Source organism: Morone saxatilis, unplaced genomic scaffold, assembly GCF_004916995.1.
Source record: "Morone saxatilis isolate NCDOM2014 unplaced genomic scaffold, NCSU_SB_2.0 Contig15, whole genome shotgun sequence".
NCBI classification, from domain to species: Eukaryota; Metazoa; Chordata; class Actinopteri; family Moronidae; genus Morone; species Morone saxatilis.
Window position 1 is genome coordinate 16,371,015 of NW_023339707.1, and position 18,979 is coordinate 16,389,993.

Below are 18,979 nucleotides of genomic sequence, written 5' to 3' on the forward strand. Positions count from 1 at the left end.
CTTTTTGTACTGTTTTGTCTGTTGTCAGCACCTAAAAATATCCCGCTGTGTTTCAGGTTCCTCTGTGATATTAGATGTTCTTCACTGCCAGATAGAAAGTCCACAAACTTCTATGATTCTGAAAATCATCTGACTTCTGCTGGCTAATTTCAGACTGATGATGCGTGAACCATTGATTTGATTGGTCACCTCTCTATTGGCAAGATGCAATAATTTATATGTCATTATTGTCTTTTATAATTTGAAAGTTTTCACACTCCTGCTAGGCTAACTGGTGTGTGGATTAGTTAAAATGCAAAGCACCTCATATTGTAACATAATCAGTATTAGTAGTAAATGCTACTAAAATTGTTGTGTAAAAACTAGTCTTCCTCTCAGTGCAATACAGCCCCTTACTAAATCCCCAGCAACTGGAATTAGTTCAAACCTGTTACGGTTGTGTATGTATGTGCTAGTCTCCACTGAAAAAGATTCCACCAGTTTGTAGATAATTCTGTTTCTTTGTATAGAAAGTGGAAAACATCCTTTTTTTGTATTTTCTCTCTTCTATTTTGTGTCCTGTGATGCCCCAACCTCATGTGACCTGATTGTGTAATCCTATTTATCCAGAACTGTGCTTTGTGTTCATGTAAATAGGTGTTTGTTAATAAAAGAATGTGCTCTTTTAATGATCTTGTTGTCATAGGTGCTTTTTGTGAAGTGCACTCTCTGACTGCAAAAACATTAATAATGACAATCCACATACTGAACAGCTTAAAATGTTTATTATAGAAAATTATCTGTAAACTCTGACAAAAAAAGCAACCAGCAAAACTCTTTATTTTCTTATCAGTACAAGGGGAAATGAGTACAGAAGAAAACTAAAGGCCACTCATGCAACACCTGTATAGCAGTGGCTTTCACTCCAGCCTTAGGACATGAAGGCTCGAACACTGCCTCTGATGACAGCTCTGCAGATGGGGCAGTGACGCAGGCTGGCAGCACAATCGCCACACACCACCAAATGACCACAGGGGATGAAGACGATGGACACCAGTTTGTCCATGCACACCTTACAGGTCCTCTCCTCCTGCAGCTGCCTCAGCAGCTCCTCTGGACTGGGGTCCTTCACTGTTGGGGGACGACACACACAAATAAACACCCACACTATGTACAAGCTAACTGTTGTATTTTAAGTGTAATCGCTGCATTATAGAGGAACCATATGTCCACAGCTCAATGGTGTGATTGATTATGAAAAGTAACCACAAAAAGTTGCAAATCATTAAGGTGTTGATCACTGACCTTTCTCTCTGATGGGTGTTTGTGTCCTCACATTTCCAGCACTGGAGCCCTGCCTCATCTCTGGCTCTGAAGGACACAAACATGGGAAAACACAATCAAACATATTATAAACCTAGATACCCATTGTAATTTAAGTTATTATTATTTGAAAATTAAACTGCTCATACTGAGTGAAGTCACACTCCTTAAATATAATCATACGTTAAATTAGTAACTGATAGGGTCTTGGGAGAGAAGTTACTGTTCCTTTGTTCAGCATGCTAATCCTTGATATTTCTGGTTGGTTGTTACTAGTGGTCGACCGATATGGGTTTTTTAATGGCCAATGTCGATATTTAAAGAGCAGGGATGCCAATGGCACAAATATAATGTCAATATCAAAACAAAGAAATGTATAGTTCTATTCTATTCTACAGGAAATTCAGGAATATGTTTATAGCAAGATGCATTAGAGTTAAAGTACAGGGCTCTAAACCAACTTTTTCACCACCTTCCCAAAACTCACAAGGAGGAGCGCTCACATTGGTCCACAGCAGCCACACTGAAAAGGCTGCCTGCAGATGTGACATTTTTTGTTTATTGGCCTTGTAAGTGCAAACATCGGCTGATGCAGATTATCTCAAAATGCCAATTAATCAGCCTGATTAATCGGCTGACCGATTAATCTGTCACTAGCTGTTACCTCTGCTCTGTGGCCCCCTCTGTCGGTCCTCCTGCTCTGCCTGCAGTACGTCAGTGACCAGGTCAGATACAGAGGTGTAGTGCTGGCCTGTTAAAAGGTACTTGGTTTGGACCAGGCTCTCCACTAGGCTGGCTTCAAAGCCCATCTGCAGCACAGTCTGCACCACAGGAGAGAGCATGGCAGAGGAAGCTGCCAGACCTCCGACCATATCTGAGAGATGAGAGGAGGGAAGAAGTGAGGAAGACCAGTGATTGCCCATGGATAAGGCAAAAAAACATCTACATATCTACTAAGTTGTTTTATAAACTAATAAGAAATTTATTTGATAAGCGGGGGAAATATATGACACGTGGTGCAGCTTACCTTTGCCAATATATTAACATTTCAAACCACAGACCTCTTCTGTATATCTGCTGAAATGGATTATAATTGTGATTCCTTCATTGTATGGAATAATTGCCCTCTCATGACTGCCCTGCATCCATGAGCAACAATCAAATGGTTTCCATAGCGCTCCCTACTTACTGCAATCCTATCGCAAACATTAGGTCAGGTAATTGAGCATACAGGTATTTGATTTTCGGCAGCCTCCCAAAGAGAAGACATGGATCTGCTTAGTGTCTGTTTCACATCTAATTTCAGATTTTAAGCAGTGCTGGTGCAAGGTCCATGTTTCAACAAAAGTGGTTTGCCCAGGTTGACATAAGAATAATTAAATCAACTTGTTGCAGCCTTTATTCTCTCCATTTGCCAAACCAATGTAATGCAACTCACAATGTTTGCTCTACCTTTCCCCTTTTGTGTGAACAAGCTAGAGTGGATGTTGACACTTTGATTCTTTGCGCTTCAGGATACACAAAGATTATTATTGGCATCAAAAGTCTACTCTGTCTACTTGGTAAGAATAAAGTTTCTTGACATTCTTGGTACATACCCATCATTCCCTGTCTTGTTTCAATTTCATATGACTTACCATTTCTGGATCCGATATCTCTGCCTGTGGAGGTCTGTGGTCCACCCTGGAAAAGTAATTGTATTTTGAATTTATAGTGAAAGTCATGAATGATTTTAAATGCAGCAATGACATCATGTGTGAGTGTGCAATTCTAATGACTGCTGTATGCCAAACAGATTTTATTCTGAGCAAATAAGAGGGATAAAGGCTCTCACCACAGTCTCACCCAGATGGAAATGAGCATCCTGTATGTTGCTGATATACTCCTGCCCTCTCGACTGGATTAAAAACTCACATCTGAGAAATATAAAGATGCCTTTTTTATAATCTGCTAAAGCATGAATGCAGAACACAAAACAAGAACTTGACACTGTGTTTATATATTTAGAAAAAAACACATTTTCATTCGCCAATGTATAAATGGGCAAATGATGTATTCAACTGTCTTTATAGCTGCCTTGTGACAAGTCCTGCTGTTACCGTGGAAACCACTTGGCATGTTCCTGCCAGGGGTCGTCTCCTGGCTCCCAGTTCCTCAGTCCTCCGTCACAGTAGAAGCATTTGACGTTGTCACCGTGACCTGTCAGGATGTACAGGACTACTGTGAGAGGAGTCTCTGGGAATCTGTACTTTACAACAGAACACAGAAACTACTCTATTTACACAACCTGTGTCCTAAATGAAAAAAAATGTGGCTTATAGCCCTCATGCACAAACTAGAACCTGTAATACCTTACTAAATGTAAATCAACTCTTCTCTGACACAGCCTCAACAAAACTAACACTATTAGCTTCACAAACAGACTACTCATTGTAGGGTTACCTTATTTGATTGCATTATTTTGTATTAGTTTTCATGATATTGTGCCCACCGCCCGTGTATTGCCTGAAGCTGTGAAACCCTACTTCTTTAGCAGCCCCAGCTTTGTCCAGGTTGTTCTGTCCACAACATCATGACTCAGCAGGACAATTGTAGCATGAACTCTCTCACAAAGAGAGGTCACTCTAGCAGTAACTGGGTCAGTGCGGAATATTTCACTGAAATATACTCATGGATATTCAATTGTTGCTCATAAATATTAAAGAAAGCAGATGATTAAGATATACATGTTTTTAGGCTATTTAGTAAGACAATGAGCACCTGTGTAGAAAAATCCTGCTCTGACGAGAACATCTGGCTGGACTGAAGCCTCAGTGGGCCAGTTGTGGAAAGTGGTGAGCCGGGAATCCTCCGCCTCCATCTCTGGGTAGACCGCTTGTCCAGCTGTCCCCTGGTCATCCATAGTCATCCTCTGGAGTTGACTCAACAGCTGGCCGTCCACAGAGTCAGAGGAGCCAACTTGGATCGGAATATTTCCCACAGCTCGACCCAGTATGAAACTGCAGGTGGGGAAATGCCTCTTGTGCTCGACGGCTGGGCTGTCCCCATGCACCCAACATCTTAGAATCCCTCCACAGCAGAAACACTGGACTTTATCCCCGGGGCCTAGAAAGAAGAAGCCCGCCTTGGCCAGGTCTCCAGATGTGACAGGTGCATCTGCTGGCCAGTTCTGAAAAGTTCGAATTCTCTCACCTTCTCCTCGCATGTGAGGCTCCTCAAGGATGTGCAGCATAGTACTCCTGTCATCCGTCATTCTGGGGCATGTAGGTTTTCCTTTCTCTTCTTGTCCTGTGCCAGTCATCCCTTTTGCGGTCCATAGTGGAGCGCGAACTGAAGGTGAGTGCAGCACACCAGCTGAAATAATATGATCAGCTGCGGGGGCCTGCACAGCAGCCTACAGGAGACTGCTTTCCAGAAAAGCCACCAAATGCCAGAATGTATGCTCATTGATCCTTGAATGAATGAAAGCCTGAACATGCCATGTTGCTCCGCCTCTTAGGAAAAAGGGTAACAATGTAAAGCATTTCAGAAGCATACAGTGGCCTGAAAACTAATATGACTATTTTTTTAAAAATACCATTAAGAACAGGGGAGTGACTTTAAAGCTTCCAATTGAATAACAGGAAACCAATTTAAACTATAACTCTACAAGAAAACAGGGAGTACTGTGTTGGTTTTCTATTAGGGACATGTTGAAGAAAACCTAACCTTTCAAAGTATTACAAGCCAAATCCTATCCTATAAGTGCTGACTGATCTTTTCTCTCCATTGGTTTTGTGTTGTTGAGGGCCTACAGGATGTCTATTCCCTTTGAACTTGAGTTTGTAAGATTAATAGTGAGGTTGAAGGAGTTAAACACATAAAATAGTACACTGTGTAGTCTTACTTGTTCTGAGGAGGAACAATAGGCTCCAATACTCAAAGGTTCAGGGTGAACCCTTTTATCTTTGTTTGTGGAACCAGGGCGGATCTAGAGAAATATATATAGGTTAGAAAGAATCACATAAATCACATAAATCAATATAGTGAAGATATTTAAACCCCAAATATTTAATTATTGTGACACATTAATATAGCATTAAATAGACTAAAAGTCTGAAGGGGGCATTACAAATCAATACGTTGTTTTATTTCTTAAATCTTCAAGCATTTTCCAAATATAAGCATTTTTCTTCTATCACTTAGTCCAAACTGTGGCATTAGCATATCATTAAAATTAATCTGTTTTTTGAACACATTTTTTTTTTATTAATTGAAATTAATGAGGTAAATTTGACAGCATTTGACTTCAAAGTGGGGTGACAGCTGGTGGCCACTGCTCTAGATCTGCCCTTGTGTGGGACTTGTGAGCACCAAAAGCTTCTGAAGACTTAAATCATATAAGTTCTGTTTATAATGATTATAATACTAAGAGGTTTTATCTGTTGACAACATATTTTGGAGTTTTAGGCCGTTAATATTTGAAATAGCCAACCATGTAAGCCAATAAGATTGCAGTCAATAAGCCACAATTGACAAAAGTCAAGTCAAAACATAAATTATCTGCACTATACTGTCAGTGAATTGTCAGTGAGTAAAAAAAAAAAAAAAATCATTGTGAAAATTAAAAGCTATAAACATTAGGATACAGGTTTGACCTTTGACAGACTTTACGGGGGTTGTGGGTGCATCATTGCTACCCCCTGGTGGCCAAAGAGAGTAACAGCCACTGTAATTTATTGCAGGCCATAATCTGTGTACTGCATGTCACTGAGAAACTGGCTGAACACACACAGCTACAACACATTTTCCAAAAGAAATCCTATTCAAAGTAGACTTTATGTCCATCCATCAGTGTCTGTCTATCTCACCAGCCAAAAACATCTGGATGCAGGTCGGACTGTAATCACATCAGACATTTGACTGATGTCAATCGTTGCACAGCTTAAGTTTATTGTAACCTTGTTGCACAAAGTGGCATCTTTTACATTCCAGTAAGTCTCACATGAGGACTGAGCTGAACTGAACTGTGATCAGAAGGGACCCCTGCAGAAAACCACACAGTCTGCTGACGGACCCCCTGGCGTTGTTTACACCCACAGATAATAGCACCAATGTTAAGAGTCGAGTGCTTTTATTTATTAATTTATTTTTTCAAAACTTTTTTTTTTTTTAGTGATTATGAGCTGGATTAATTTGCTCTCTTTGCAGTATGCAAATCACAGATATTAGGCCTCGTTCACTTTGTTAAACAGAGAGGATGCTCCAAAACCTTTTCCACCCCGCGGGGAACGACGTGAACTGCAGCGGCGGCTCAAAGCCCGGATGGAGCAGCAGCCATTGGGGAAGTGTACAGGGCTTTAACGTAACTGAGGAGGGCTCTCTCTCTCTCTCTCTCTCTCTCTCTCTCTCTCTCTGGAATAATAAAGACAAAGTAAAAGGCGGCCGAGGATAGAAATATTCAAGATCCGACACATCCACTCGGCGACACTTAACGTTAACTTGAACACCCGTGTTAAGGACTTGACTCGGTTCGGGCACGGTATCCGAGGCGACAGACTTGAACTGTGGAAGTTGGGATACGTGCTACACAGCGGAAAATATACAGCTGAGCCTGCGCTACCACCACTAGCCCTCTCGCTAAGCGGCACAACTAGCCACAAAGCTAACACAGCTGTGAACTTGCTTTCAAATCACGGGGGGCTTGGAAATCCAGTCACAAGCCCAGGCTCTGTGAGAATCCAGGGACTTGCTTAATGAATTATGTCTGCCACAAGCATTGACCCTCAGGTAGGAAGGCCGATTTACCTCGCCTGTGAGCTTGCAGGCTAAGCTACCTGCTAACGTTAACGATTTACTGGGCTACGGCTATTCCTCGGAAGTGCTAGCTTGCCACTTAACATTGGCCGGTTCATGCAGTCAGCTAGCGAGTTAGCCACATTGCGTTGAATGGATAATGTTATTTTATTTTTTTTAAATGGGCATTTTTAAGGGAAGGTGCCACTTGTGCGTTTAGCGTATAAACCGTTTCCAGACGCACCTTTTAACTGAGAGCTTTATGTTTGTGCCTCTAACGTAGCAGAAACAACTCCCCCACCTTTGGCTTGAATTCGTGAAACACAATGCTAACGTTAGAAGAATTAAAGCTAAAGTAACTTAGTCAGTGAATCTTAACTTTTGTAATGAAGGCGTTTGAAAATTCCCACATGGTGTCTAGGCTGACCCACATATATTCAGCCTATTAAGGGAAACTATGTTAAAGGCTAATATTAACGCTATTGGCGTTTTGTAAAGCCATTTTAAGAAGGCTAACGTTGCGTTAGCTGGCGAAGTTGTGTGTGTGAATTAACGTTAGCTGGTCGATCAGCTAACACAAGTTACACCCCAGTGTGTGCAACGCCAAATAAATAACTAACTATTTTATACAACTGTAAGTATCTGCAGCTTACACTGTGGAGTAACGTTAGGTGAAGTTTGCATTGCCCTCATCTTCAGGAAGTAGTCTGAAGGTTCAGCTACAGCTATAGATTGGTATCATTAGAGGCTTGTACTCAGTCCAGACTTGTATATATATATATGTCTGTGTGTGTGTGTGTGTGTGTGTGTGTGTGTGAGAGAGAGAGAAATCTCAGATGAACTTAAAATAACCATGTGGTCTCCTTTTTTTTCTTTTCACGGTCCAACATGGATGCAGAGATCAAAGGGACAAGCATCTAAAGGTGTGTTGTGGCATTACACAAGATAATTTGTTTGGATATCTGGTAAATCTGGGCCTATCTTTTCCAACCAAATCAGCATTGCATACACTAGCCCTTAACCTGTCTCTCATATTAAGTTACACTATTGTCAGAGTCTTGGCACAGTGGGAACAAAAGGTCCAAATTTATCTCCTTTTCAATAATTGGAGTGAGATATCTGTTCCTTTTTTAATATTTTGGTGGAATGTATTGTGAATATTTTCAGTAAAAAGTGACTGGGGGCAGCATTGATAAAGACTGTGTGACACATTGGAGTAAAACATCCGAAGGGAAGGAGGCTCATTACTTTATTTCTCTGTATCCATAATAATAAAGTTGCTATGACGCTTATGCTACGTCGTCCTGTCACAAAAATGATGTTCCAATCATATTTATATTTCTCTGGATAAATAAACTGGTTCTGTTTTAATCCTCGCCCTGAATAGGCATGCACTTTGGTTTTTGCACTGGTCCTAAGTTAGTAAAAGTGGTTAGTCTCACTCGTCCTCATCCTCAATCCCACCACTTAACCCAAGTACAAAATTAATTTAGTCATAATTCATTGTTGTCAGTTCCTCACTACTCATTTAGCGTTGGCAACGGTGTTGCTAGGGCTTCATAATTGTATTTTTTATGATGTCCAAGTCATCTTTGATTTACTGCAGTTGCTGGATGAGGTGGAGTGACAGACAGGTCTGGACTCACTCCTTACCTGCAGGCCTGGTTGGCTGCGGGCCACGGGTTGATTCACCTCCAGGATAGGCTTGTCTCAAGGGGCCATAGGGCTGTCTGACATTGCTAACTGATTAAATATTTTTTGTTTATATATATACATAGTTTAAGGCTACGTCACATCATTTCAAACTGAGCACAACATGATATCTAAAACAATGATTGCTATTTATTTCATAAAAAGAACATCCATGCATGTATATTTAAATGTACATTAATGTAATTCTGTTTTTATTGCAGTGCAAAATGGTTCACTACATCAGAAGGAGACTGTCCATGACAATGACTTTGAGCCATACCTCACTGGTCCATCAACTCAGGTAAAGCTCTATACCTCTATCTGAAGAAAATATAAAGTGTAGATGGATTAGAACTAGATCATATATTTATTTATTATTTTATTGTTATTATTTATATTCATTTTTATCAATGTATGTCTCAATATGGTGAATGATGAACTAATGATCTAAGCCAGGGCTGCTAAAGTGGGGCCCACGCCATAAGGTTTGATCTGGCCTGCCAGATGTTTGTAGCAAGAAAGTAAAAGAATATAAAATTGCTGTTTTATTTATTGTGTGGTAACAAGTGCTCTTTAAATATGTAGAATTAATTAACTATTGTTCATAATCTGAGCAAAGCAGGCTGAGTGACACTTTGCACAGGAAGTCAGTCAATTAAGGGATTAAGAACTTGGGCTCCATTTTGCATTTACACTAGGTGTTTGCTTTTGGCTGTGACTGTTTCAGTTTTGGCCCTCCAAGGGAAAAAGTTTGGGCTGGTCTAGACACTGAACTGTGTACGACTGTTACGACAGCATTACAAAACTCCTGTTATGTAAAACGACAGACACTTGTAGAAACAGAACATGAAATGATTGAATCAGCAGAACTGTATTCTGATGACATTAAGTTTCGTCAAATTTTAGTTTAAGCCTAAAATGGATGCAGATTAAGCTAGTCACTCTTGTTAAGTGAAATTAGAAATCCCTTGAGATAGATATTGTATATAGAATAGGGCTCGGAGAGTTGTATTTAATTCATGGATCTGATTTAAATCAAACTGTAAGTCACTTGCTAATGTTGTGGCTCTGCTGACCTTCATTCATCCAGAACAACAGCTACCAGTCCATCACCGACCCCTACCTGTCCAGCTACTACGCCCCCTCCATTGGATTTCCGTACCCCCTCAGTGAGGCTCCCTGGTCCACAGGTGGGGACCCTCCTATTCCATACCTGACCCCCTATGGACCCTTGAGTAATGGAGACCATCACTTCATGCCAGACACAGTGTTTGGCCAGCCGGGGGGCCTGGGAAGCAGCATCTACCCTCACAGGTTTAACTTTTTCCCTGAAAACCCTGCATTCTCTGCTTGGGGCACAAGTGGCTCCCAGGGCCAGCAGACTCAAAGTTCAGCTTACGGTGGCAGCTACAGCTATCCTCCCAGCTCCCTGGGGGGCACCCTGGTGCCTGATGGTCAGACGGGCTTTCACAGTGACACCCTCAACAAAGCCCCTGGTATGAACAGCCTCGAGCAGGGGATGGTTGGTTTGAAGATCGGAGGGGATGTCATTGGCCAGGGGTCAGGAGTCAAGACTGGGGAATCTAGGATTGGCGGACCTGCGGTGGCAGCCACAGGGAACGGAGCCACGCCTATTGGAATGCCTCCACCCAAACCCACCTCCTGGGCTGCCATTGCCAGCAAGCCTGCCAAGCCGCAGCAGCTGAAAGCTAAAGTGAAACCAGGGATGCCCAATCCAGGGGGGGCTCTTCCCCCTCCACCCATCAAACACAACATGAACATTGGGACCTGGGACAAGGGCCCAGTGACTAAAGTAGCCACAGCTCCACTGCAGCAACAGCAACAGCCTCTTGGCCTGCCTCATGGTTTGCCACCTCAAGGCCCAATGCAGCAAGGACCCATGCAGCCCCCCCCTCCCCAGTCTATGGTGCAGCCCCAAATGCAGCCTATGGCCTTACAGCCCCAGCCCCCCCATCACCAGCACCATCAGCCACCACCTCAGCCCTACCAAAACCACCACGCCCAGCCTCCACAACCCCAGACCCGCTGGGTTGCCCCACGCAACCGTAACCAAGGCTACGGGCAGGGTGGCCCTGGCCAAGATGGTAGTGGTATGATGGGTATGGTTGGTGGTGGGAACAGTGGACCCCAAACTTCTGCCAGCCAGGGACCTGGTGCGGAGTCCCACCCAGTGCTGGACAAGCTGCGTGCCTCCCATAGCTACAACCCCAAGGACTTTGAATGGAACCTGAAGAACGGTCGTGTTTTCATCATTAAGAGCTACTCCGAGGACGATATCCATCGCTCCATCAAGTACTCCATCTGGTGCAGCACGGAGCACGGCAACAAGCGGCTGGACTCGGCCTTCCGGGCCATGAATGGTAAAGGCCCCGTGTATCTGCTGTTCAGTGTCAATGGCAGTGGTCATTTCTGCGGTGTGGCAGAGATGCGTTCACCAGTGGACTATGGCACCAGTGCTGGTGTTTGGGCACAGGACAAGTGGAAGGGCAAGTTTGACGTGGACTGGTTGTTTGTAAAGGATGTGCCTAATAGCCAGCTGCGCCACATCCGCCTGGAGAACAACGACAACAAGCCAGTGACCAACTCCCGTGACACCCAGGAGGTTCCTCTGGAGAAGGCAAAACAGGTGCTCAAGATCATCGCCACCTACAAACACACCACCTCCATCTTTGATGACTTCTCTCATTATGAGAAGAGGCAGGAAGAAGAGGAGGAGGTGCGCAAGGTAGGTACAGTCATTTTAATGTGTTATCCTAAATACACCTTATAATTACTTGGCACCTTGATTAGAGTAAGTGTCTACTTGATCTTTTGTGGCTCAGTTTGTGTCTGAGAAACTAAATCTTGTTTTTTTTTTCACTCCGTTTCTTCTTTATTTGCTCTTTTTGACAGACTTTTGAACCTCCTCAGATACAGAACCGCTCTCGGTTGGATCAGGTAAAGCACTGTCATATGTTCTTGTTAGTATGGTATAGTATTGTTAGCTGTCCCATGAGTGTTGAGGCCTTTTTCTGACAGCTATTGATGATTGCACTTGATGGTGTTCTTCACACAGTGAATATGAAATTTTAGAATCTAATATTTGATCACCGCTTTAAATAAATATAGACCTGTGTTAATCAAAGTGTTAAGCAACGTTTGTATATCTAATGTTGTTTTTTTTTTTGTTCTTTTTCCAAACAGGAGCGCCAAAACAGGAATAAACAATAGAAGACATTTATCCTTGGCTTGATCAACAGTTACACTAGGACTTTTGATTTAAGAGACAGAAGAATATGAAAATGCAACCAAGCCCTTCATTTTTTTTCTATTTAATCCTGGTGAATCTCTGCCATTGTCGAGACTTGTGCTTTTTTTGCCCCATGTACCACCCACTTCTTGTGCAGGGATAACAAGCTGATTTAATGTATTACCTAGCCACCACCTCACTCTTTAGTTCGGGTTTTTTTTTTTTAAAGATATTTTTCTTCCCGTTCCATCTCGTACTCTTCTCTCACCAGACTGGTTTTCTCTCTCCTGCCCCCACCCCCTCCTCTTTCCAATTGAATCAGGGTTTGACTGCACCATGGAGAAAAGAAATCTGCCACTTTATATTTCAGTACAATCAGGAACAGATGTGTCCTGCCCCTGTTTGTCCATTTGGGGGCAACATTGCCATGCTTCAGAGGTTTAACTGTGCCAACAGGGTTGGAGGATCCCAAAGGCAATGTCGGACTTGGAGCTGTGCGATAATAAAACTTCAATGGTTTATCTATTTTTCATTCAGATCGACAAAATCTCTATTTTTTGGCTTACTACTGACAATTTTCATTTCAGAAACCTGTTTTCTGGAGCCTTAATGTTTTTTTTCTAATTATTGGTGACTTCTCAAAAGAACTGCTCAAACAGTGACGCTGCTGGAGAAATCAGGGATAGTGTGAAGTCACACGGGACTCGAGACATTTCTGAGGAGGAATTGCAAAGGCCTCTGGGAAAGAAATAACGGATGTGTCCTCCACAACCAGAACTCTCACCATTTAAGTCAAAATTGTACTATTGACATCTTTCACACCCCTCTGCTTTGCTTTCTTTTGATGTTCGTCTTGAAGGGGTCTTTTGTATGTTTCATCAGGAGATTCTGCTTGTGTACGCAACCCAGTCTGAGAGAATTGTCGCATCCACCATTTTAAATTGTTTTATAATCAGAATTATGTAATGATGTAACTACTACATTGAATGAATTGTTGCTTTTGCATTTTTTTGTTCCACAAAATGGGGGGAGGGTTCACGTATTTGTCCATTCACCATCATTCTGTCTTAATCCTCTGTTTTTTGTTTTTTTTCCTTGAATTTGGTTTTGCTAAGTCTATCATGTTGGTCGTAATGCTAAGCTTTAACGTAGGAGCCTATATATTCATGGAGAAAGCCTAAAAATGTATAACCTAAAAATTAATGTAACTGATTTACTATCAAGTAAGAAAAAAATAAGAATGAAATGTGGTTTCTGTGTGTTTTTTGGTTGTTGCAGAAATAGTTTGTTCTAGACTGAAACCATTGATTATGATACAGTAAAGTACTTTCAGGTATGTTAATAGAAAAAAATTGGATATTTAAAAAAACAAACAAAAAAACACTATTAGATGTGTGTGACCATGTGTGGCAAACTACAATATAGGAAACCTGCTAGAAATTACACATCCTGCAGCTTGTCTGTGAGGTGAGAGGTGTTTAGTTAATGATCCTTTAAAGGACGATGTCCCCCTGTTCTCATGGCGGTCACTTCAGAGCATTCAAAGCCACAGTGTGGTTTATTTCTCAGTGATTGTTTAAGATCAGCAGGTTCTCTCTCCACTTCTCCTCTTGATTAGTTTGAAACTCGCTTCAATATTTTGTGGATTTTGAGGTTACCATGACGCAGAGATGAACGCTGCTAACAGCCACAGCTGTCTCTTTGATGTAGAGGGACCTTTTCTCGTTTTGACATGTTTGTGTATTTGTGTGAGAGTCTAAATCTTGCTTCATGGTAACCTGAATCAAATATTCAGATCCCAAATCACAATTTTTCTGTTTGAAATATTTGAACTGAAACAGATGTTGACAGTTGCACCTGAACTCATTCACATTAAGTTGTTTTGCTCTTTTCAGATTCTGTGTACGCTATATGATCTATTTTGATTCTGTCGCAACTTTACCCCGTTATTACGTTGAGATGGCAGAAGTGCTGCACTTTGCTGAGTTCACTTGAGTGCGAGTATGAACCATATGCTTCACATCCGTATTTCCAGTTGCGTGAAGCCGCATTGTATTTTTTACCTGGCCAGTGTAATCCCTTTTTAATCTAGAGAACTGACCTCTTAACAGGATCCTTTCTTCTCCATCTCTTCTCCTTTTTTTTTTTTTAACCTGCACTAATCAATAGCTAGGTTGATCCAAGCAATATGGTGAACGCCCTTCACATGTTTGCCTTCACCTACACCGCTCTCTCCAACCAGCGTAGAGTCAGGGGGAGGTGAGAAGCTAAAGGATGCCACCGAAGACTTGAGTCGCAGCCACAGCCGTCTTTGCCTCAGGAAGCATGAACTGCTTGTGGTTACAGTGCAGGGCTTACGTGCACGTTAATGATAACTGTCAGACGATGTTTGTTGCAATTGAGGGATGTCAGGTTAGCCATGAAAGTATATGTATCAACACTACAGAAGGATTAATGACGTGAAATATTAAATAAAAATTGATTATCTTCTAGACCACAGTTGTAGTGGGCATAACTTGTTCAAAAGATCTCTCTTGGTTTTTCTTTATAGAAAAAAAAAAAATCAAGCCTTAATAAACTGTCCATTCAGAAATTACTTTGTCTTGATCTCATGAATTCTCTGTTAGTGACAGCCACCTATAGTGACCTTATACAGAGAGAGGAAACTGTAGGGCATCCCCAGTGCTTAAATGTCACTGAAAGGTTTTCTTTGCTGGAATTGTTTCTTTTCGTCATGCCACTCCAGTTTGAGTCTACTGTATCTTTAAATCATATCAAAGCAGACCTCTTGTTTCCACAGGCTCAAGTGGTCTACAACAGAATTTGTTAGAGCGCATAAATGGGAGTGCAGCAGCCTGGAATAAAAGTTTATGGTATATCAAATTTATGCGAATACATAGAAAATGAATCAGTTTCAAACATCCATAAGTGCAGGTTATTGGCTTTAGTGGCTAATTTAACTTGAGAGGCTTTAGGTTTAAATCCATGTACGTGTTTGCCGAAACAATTTCTTCGTAATCCAGTTCTTTAGCCTCAGAAGCCCTGTACACATAGCGTGTAGGCACTGAGAATGTGTTATAGTTTTGGTGTTCAGCACAGATTTATAATATATTTGTTCCACAGTTGTCAAACGATTTTTCCCTCTTTTTTTCCATGACAGGAGCTCTCCGTGGTGCTGATTTCCGGATTTGGAAGAACTGCTGATGACATGTTTCACTCACATAATGAAGTAAAAAAAACAAACACTATCTGGAGTAAAAACACTGTAGGTGATCTCATATGAAATGCTGATGGAGATTTTCTTGCGTTAAAGATGTGACTGAAATGTAATAGCACTTTATGTCAAACAACAATTTTTACGCTTTCAGAAGAGAAGGAGATCAAAAGGGGGTAGTTTGGCATATCTGATGCCAACCATCAGCTCCGATATTTTCATCTGAAAAATAATTCACATCAGGTGTAGGGTCTGCAAACACTGTTCATGTTGCAGAGTTGCCACGTAGAGTTCCACGTAAAATAATCACAAGAACAAGCAGAAAACTCAGTGCAGCTCGGGCTTTATTTGTTGTCACATCATTACAAAGCATGCATCCAACTGAGACAAACAATGGGCAAACAATATCACATTCAGGCTCTCTGCTCTATAGACTCTAGTATCAATCTTGAGCTCAGTGCAGCATAAACCTAATACCAACAAACACTGCAATGAGATATTTGTGTTTGACTCCATGCTCAAATTCTTAATTACATTAGAGACATATATTTAGTTGATTTATATTTATAGATTGGTTCTTTGCAATAATGCATTATGTTTGTATATGAAAAAAAGAAACAACTTTCTGCTATTTGTGGTTAATTTGATATTCTTTGGTTCAGTCCATAATTCATGCTAGATGTCCTTTTTATTTAAAAAAAAATCAGTTTTGAAGACCTTTAGTTGGTCATTAAAACCACATTCCCCTGAGCTGAATTTAAAATAGAAGTTATTCAATATTCAGTGATGACCTGTAAAACATGTTTAAAATGAGAATGAAAACCTGTGTAACTAGTCTAAGGAGTCATTATTTATTCATGAACTCTTAGTTTATTTAATTAACCTAGTGTCATATTAAAGCCCCATGGCCTTAACTGGGCTATAGCTTCACCCGTGCGTTGTCAGGAGGACGCCTGTAGGTGGCATTGAATCGCTTAAATTTCTATATGTTGACTCCATCCGACTCAACACTGCAGCTGTCGTCAGGTTGGATCCCTTCAAGGTTCTCCAGACTCTGCTGTAGGCCTGAGGTTTGAGCCACACAGTGAAGGTGTGGTGGACTGGAGCTGCTGGCCTACTTTTTCTCATGACATCATTAATTAAAGACCGAGTCTACCGAGCTTTAGTTTTGGCCTCTGGAACATTTTGTGAAATATTTCCTGATGTCACAATAGAACTGTAATAGACTGCCGCACAGGCTCCTAAAGAAAGAGATGTAGCTTTAATGGACTAACAGCGGCGCATGTTTCTATTACAAACACCGTTTGGCTGCTTCATTTGTAGACTTTGCGGTGCATCAGAAGCGTTGGTCTACGTTTTAAGCCGTGGCTAGGTTTAGTCTATACTTTAAATGTCAATATTGATTATTTTTATATTTTATATTTAGGTCAACTATGTCACTTTTACATTTATTGACCTTAAGCCTGACAATAAACAGATTTTTAGTCCGAGGAGATACAAATGGCATACTTAAAAATGAAGCAAGCCTTTCGCCAGGTCTTAAATTCAAAAAAAGTTAAGATGTAGTAAAGAATACCATAAATTGAAGATTCCCGAAGATGTTTTTTGTAAAACCCAGAGGTAGGCCATTGACCCCACTTGGCGAAAGTCCAATTGCGTCGAATCCTGCGTGAGGCGTATTCAATTTTTTTGATAGATCAGACAAAAGAAAACATTTAAAAACAATATTTTTGACTAAGGATACTATCTAAACGTTAACTGGTGATCACCCAATTTCATGCAATAACAGCTTATTAAAGTACGCATTGCGCCCACCCAGTCAAAGCAACACACACACACACACACACACATAGGCACGCGTACACTCTCAAGCGCGAGCGCACGCACACACTCACGCGCCGATGAGTGACAGTACAGCAGTCAGCTTTATCCTGCTGCTATGGTTGACAGCCAGGGCCTGTTTCAGTAACATTAAGGGTCAAAGTAAGTAAACGAAAGCCTGCGGCCTGGAGAAATACTGAAGAGAATAAAAAGATGAAGCATGATGCTGTGCAGATTCCTCTCTTGGCATTCACCGCGTGCCTTAATTGTATGGACATTAAATCAAGGTCCGCTGTGAACACGCAGAGTGACAACCCTTCGAGAAGTCGCCTTCTCACCCGGCTGATGGCTGCAGAATGAAGCCAAGCCAGCAGCCTCTGACTTCCACACGCTCAAACCTCCAGCATCTGCCGCCAAGGAGGACGCAAGACTGCATGACTGCGATTTAAGTACAGCTCCCGTTTCCGTGCGCGCGCTCGGGCACACACACACACACACACACACACACGCACACACATCCACAAATCTAAAGCCGATTTTGCGACACATTTACGCGCGCACACACACACACACACGCATGGACACTCACATTTAAAGCCGATTTATAGCCTACACCAGCGATAATGTGCGCGGCCACATTCTTCTCCTGCGCCTCTTTGGATTCCACGCGAAAAAAATATTGATATCACTGCGCCACAGCTCGGCTTTAAATCCCATCAGAATACGGCCCGTAATCAAAGGATGTGAAGCCAAAGCTTGCACCTGAAAAAAAAAACCTCGTCAACAGCGTAGCATTTACAAACACTTCTACTCTTCTAATTCTGTGGTTGTGCGTCTTTACGCATCTCCTGGCAGGTTACCTCGCACAGAATGACAGCTGAAGCCACACGAGCTCTCGCTTTGTCCTTCCTTTTAAAAAAAAAACCCACTCAATTTACAACATTAGCCTGACCCAAAACACAAAGACAAGCAGTGGAAAACAGAAGAAAGCAACGATGGCAGCACGTCACAAGGCTATTTGTTTGGAGTCGTACATCCACCGCGAAGAGTGCTGTATTTTCCATTTAACTTGGCTTGAATGCAGTTCCCCGACTTGTCCACGATCAACGCCCTCGGACAAAACGCGCGATGCTTCCTCTCTCCTCTCATGCAGCTGACAGACTACAGATGGCTAGTTTTACATTAGTACTATACTGTATATCTAGAAAAGGCAAGTCGTTCTTCTATGCGCCACACAGCACTCTAGCATGTCCCTACAGCTTACAGTGGGGAGGCTGATTATCTCGTGTATGAGGTGGGGGGAAAATGGCTTCTTCGTCTTCAGAAAGGTCCTCTCTCCACCAAGAGTCAGTCGGTTCCTTTTGGTTCGTGTCTTTTTAATCTGACCCATTTCAGGCACAATCCAGCCCTGGATGCATGCCCCCCTCTCTCGCTCTCCCCTCTCTCTCTCTCTCTTTCGGGCTGTGTGATCCACTGTCTCCCGGATTAGAGCGCCCCTCTCTTCCCATCCTAGACAATTGCGAGTCTCTGCTGATTGGGCTTCAGCGCAAGAGGATTACATGGGCGCACAATGACGTCATGGCCCGGGGCCCAAGCCCCCCTCCCCTACCCTCCTCCTCACCTCCCCCCATTAAAACCAAATCCTCATCAGCCCCAAATGTCCTTGAAACCACCGGCCTGACTTTCTGCAGCGCGTCATGCATGCATGCACCGGGGCAGACTACTGTTTATGCTTACAGATAACAGTCGTAGCCGATGGTTGGCATTTACTAACAATTTAATATAGCCCGCATGCACAGGAAGCCGAAATTACATAGCATCTCCACGGTGGCTTGTGTGCACCTGAATACCAACAGCTTGACAGTTTCATCCAGGCAGGTGCATGTCCGGCAGCTAATTGCTGCTACAAACCAAGGTTGCAGGCT

The 18,979-nt window shown here is 42.2% G+C and overlaps 2 protein-coding genes across 2 annotated transcripts; one reads left to right on the forward strand and one right to left on the reverse strand.

The window, feature by feature from the left end:
* Nucleotides 1-877: 877 nt before the first annotated feature.
* On the reverse strand, nucleotides 878-4,618 carry birc7 (baculoviral IAP repeat containing 7). Its single transcript, XM_035656367.1, has 7 exons — nucleotides 4,063-4,618; nucleotides 3,402-3,501; nucleotides 3,137-3,218; nucleotides 2,940-2,985; nucleotides 1,967-2,176; nucleotides 1,285-1,350; nucleotides 878-1,110 (listed from the first exon to the last, which is right to left on the reverse strand). Exons 1-7 carry the CDS (start codon nucleotides 4,601-4,603, stop codon nucleotides 911-913), a joined length of 1,245 nt encoding a protein of 414 aa, XP_035512260.1. The 5' UTR covers nucleotides 4,604-4,618; the 3' UTR covers nucleotides 878-910.
* A 1,986-nt stretch (nucleotides 4,619-6,604) lies between these two features.
* On the forward strand, nucleotides 6,605-14,615 carry LOC118324184 (YTH domain-containing family protein 1-like). Its single transcript, XM_035656365.1, has 6 exons — nucleotides 6,605-7,071; nucleotides 7,976-8,000; nucleotides 8,991-9,070; nucleotides 9,860-11,515; nucleotides 11,683-11,727; nucleotides 11,974-14,615. Exons 1-6 carry the CDS (start codon nucleotides 7,045-7,047, stop codon nucleotides 11,998-12,000), a joined length of 1,860 nt encoding a protein of 619 aa, XP_035512258.1. The 5' UTR covers nucleotides 6,605-7,044; the 3' UTR covers nucleotides 12,001-14,615.
* The last annotated feature ends 4,364 nt before the right edge of the window (nucleotides 14,616-18,979 follow it).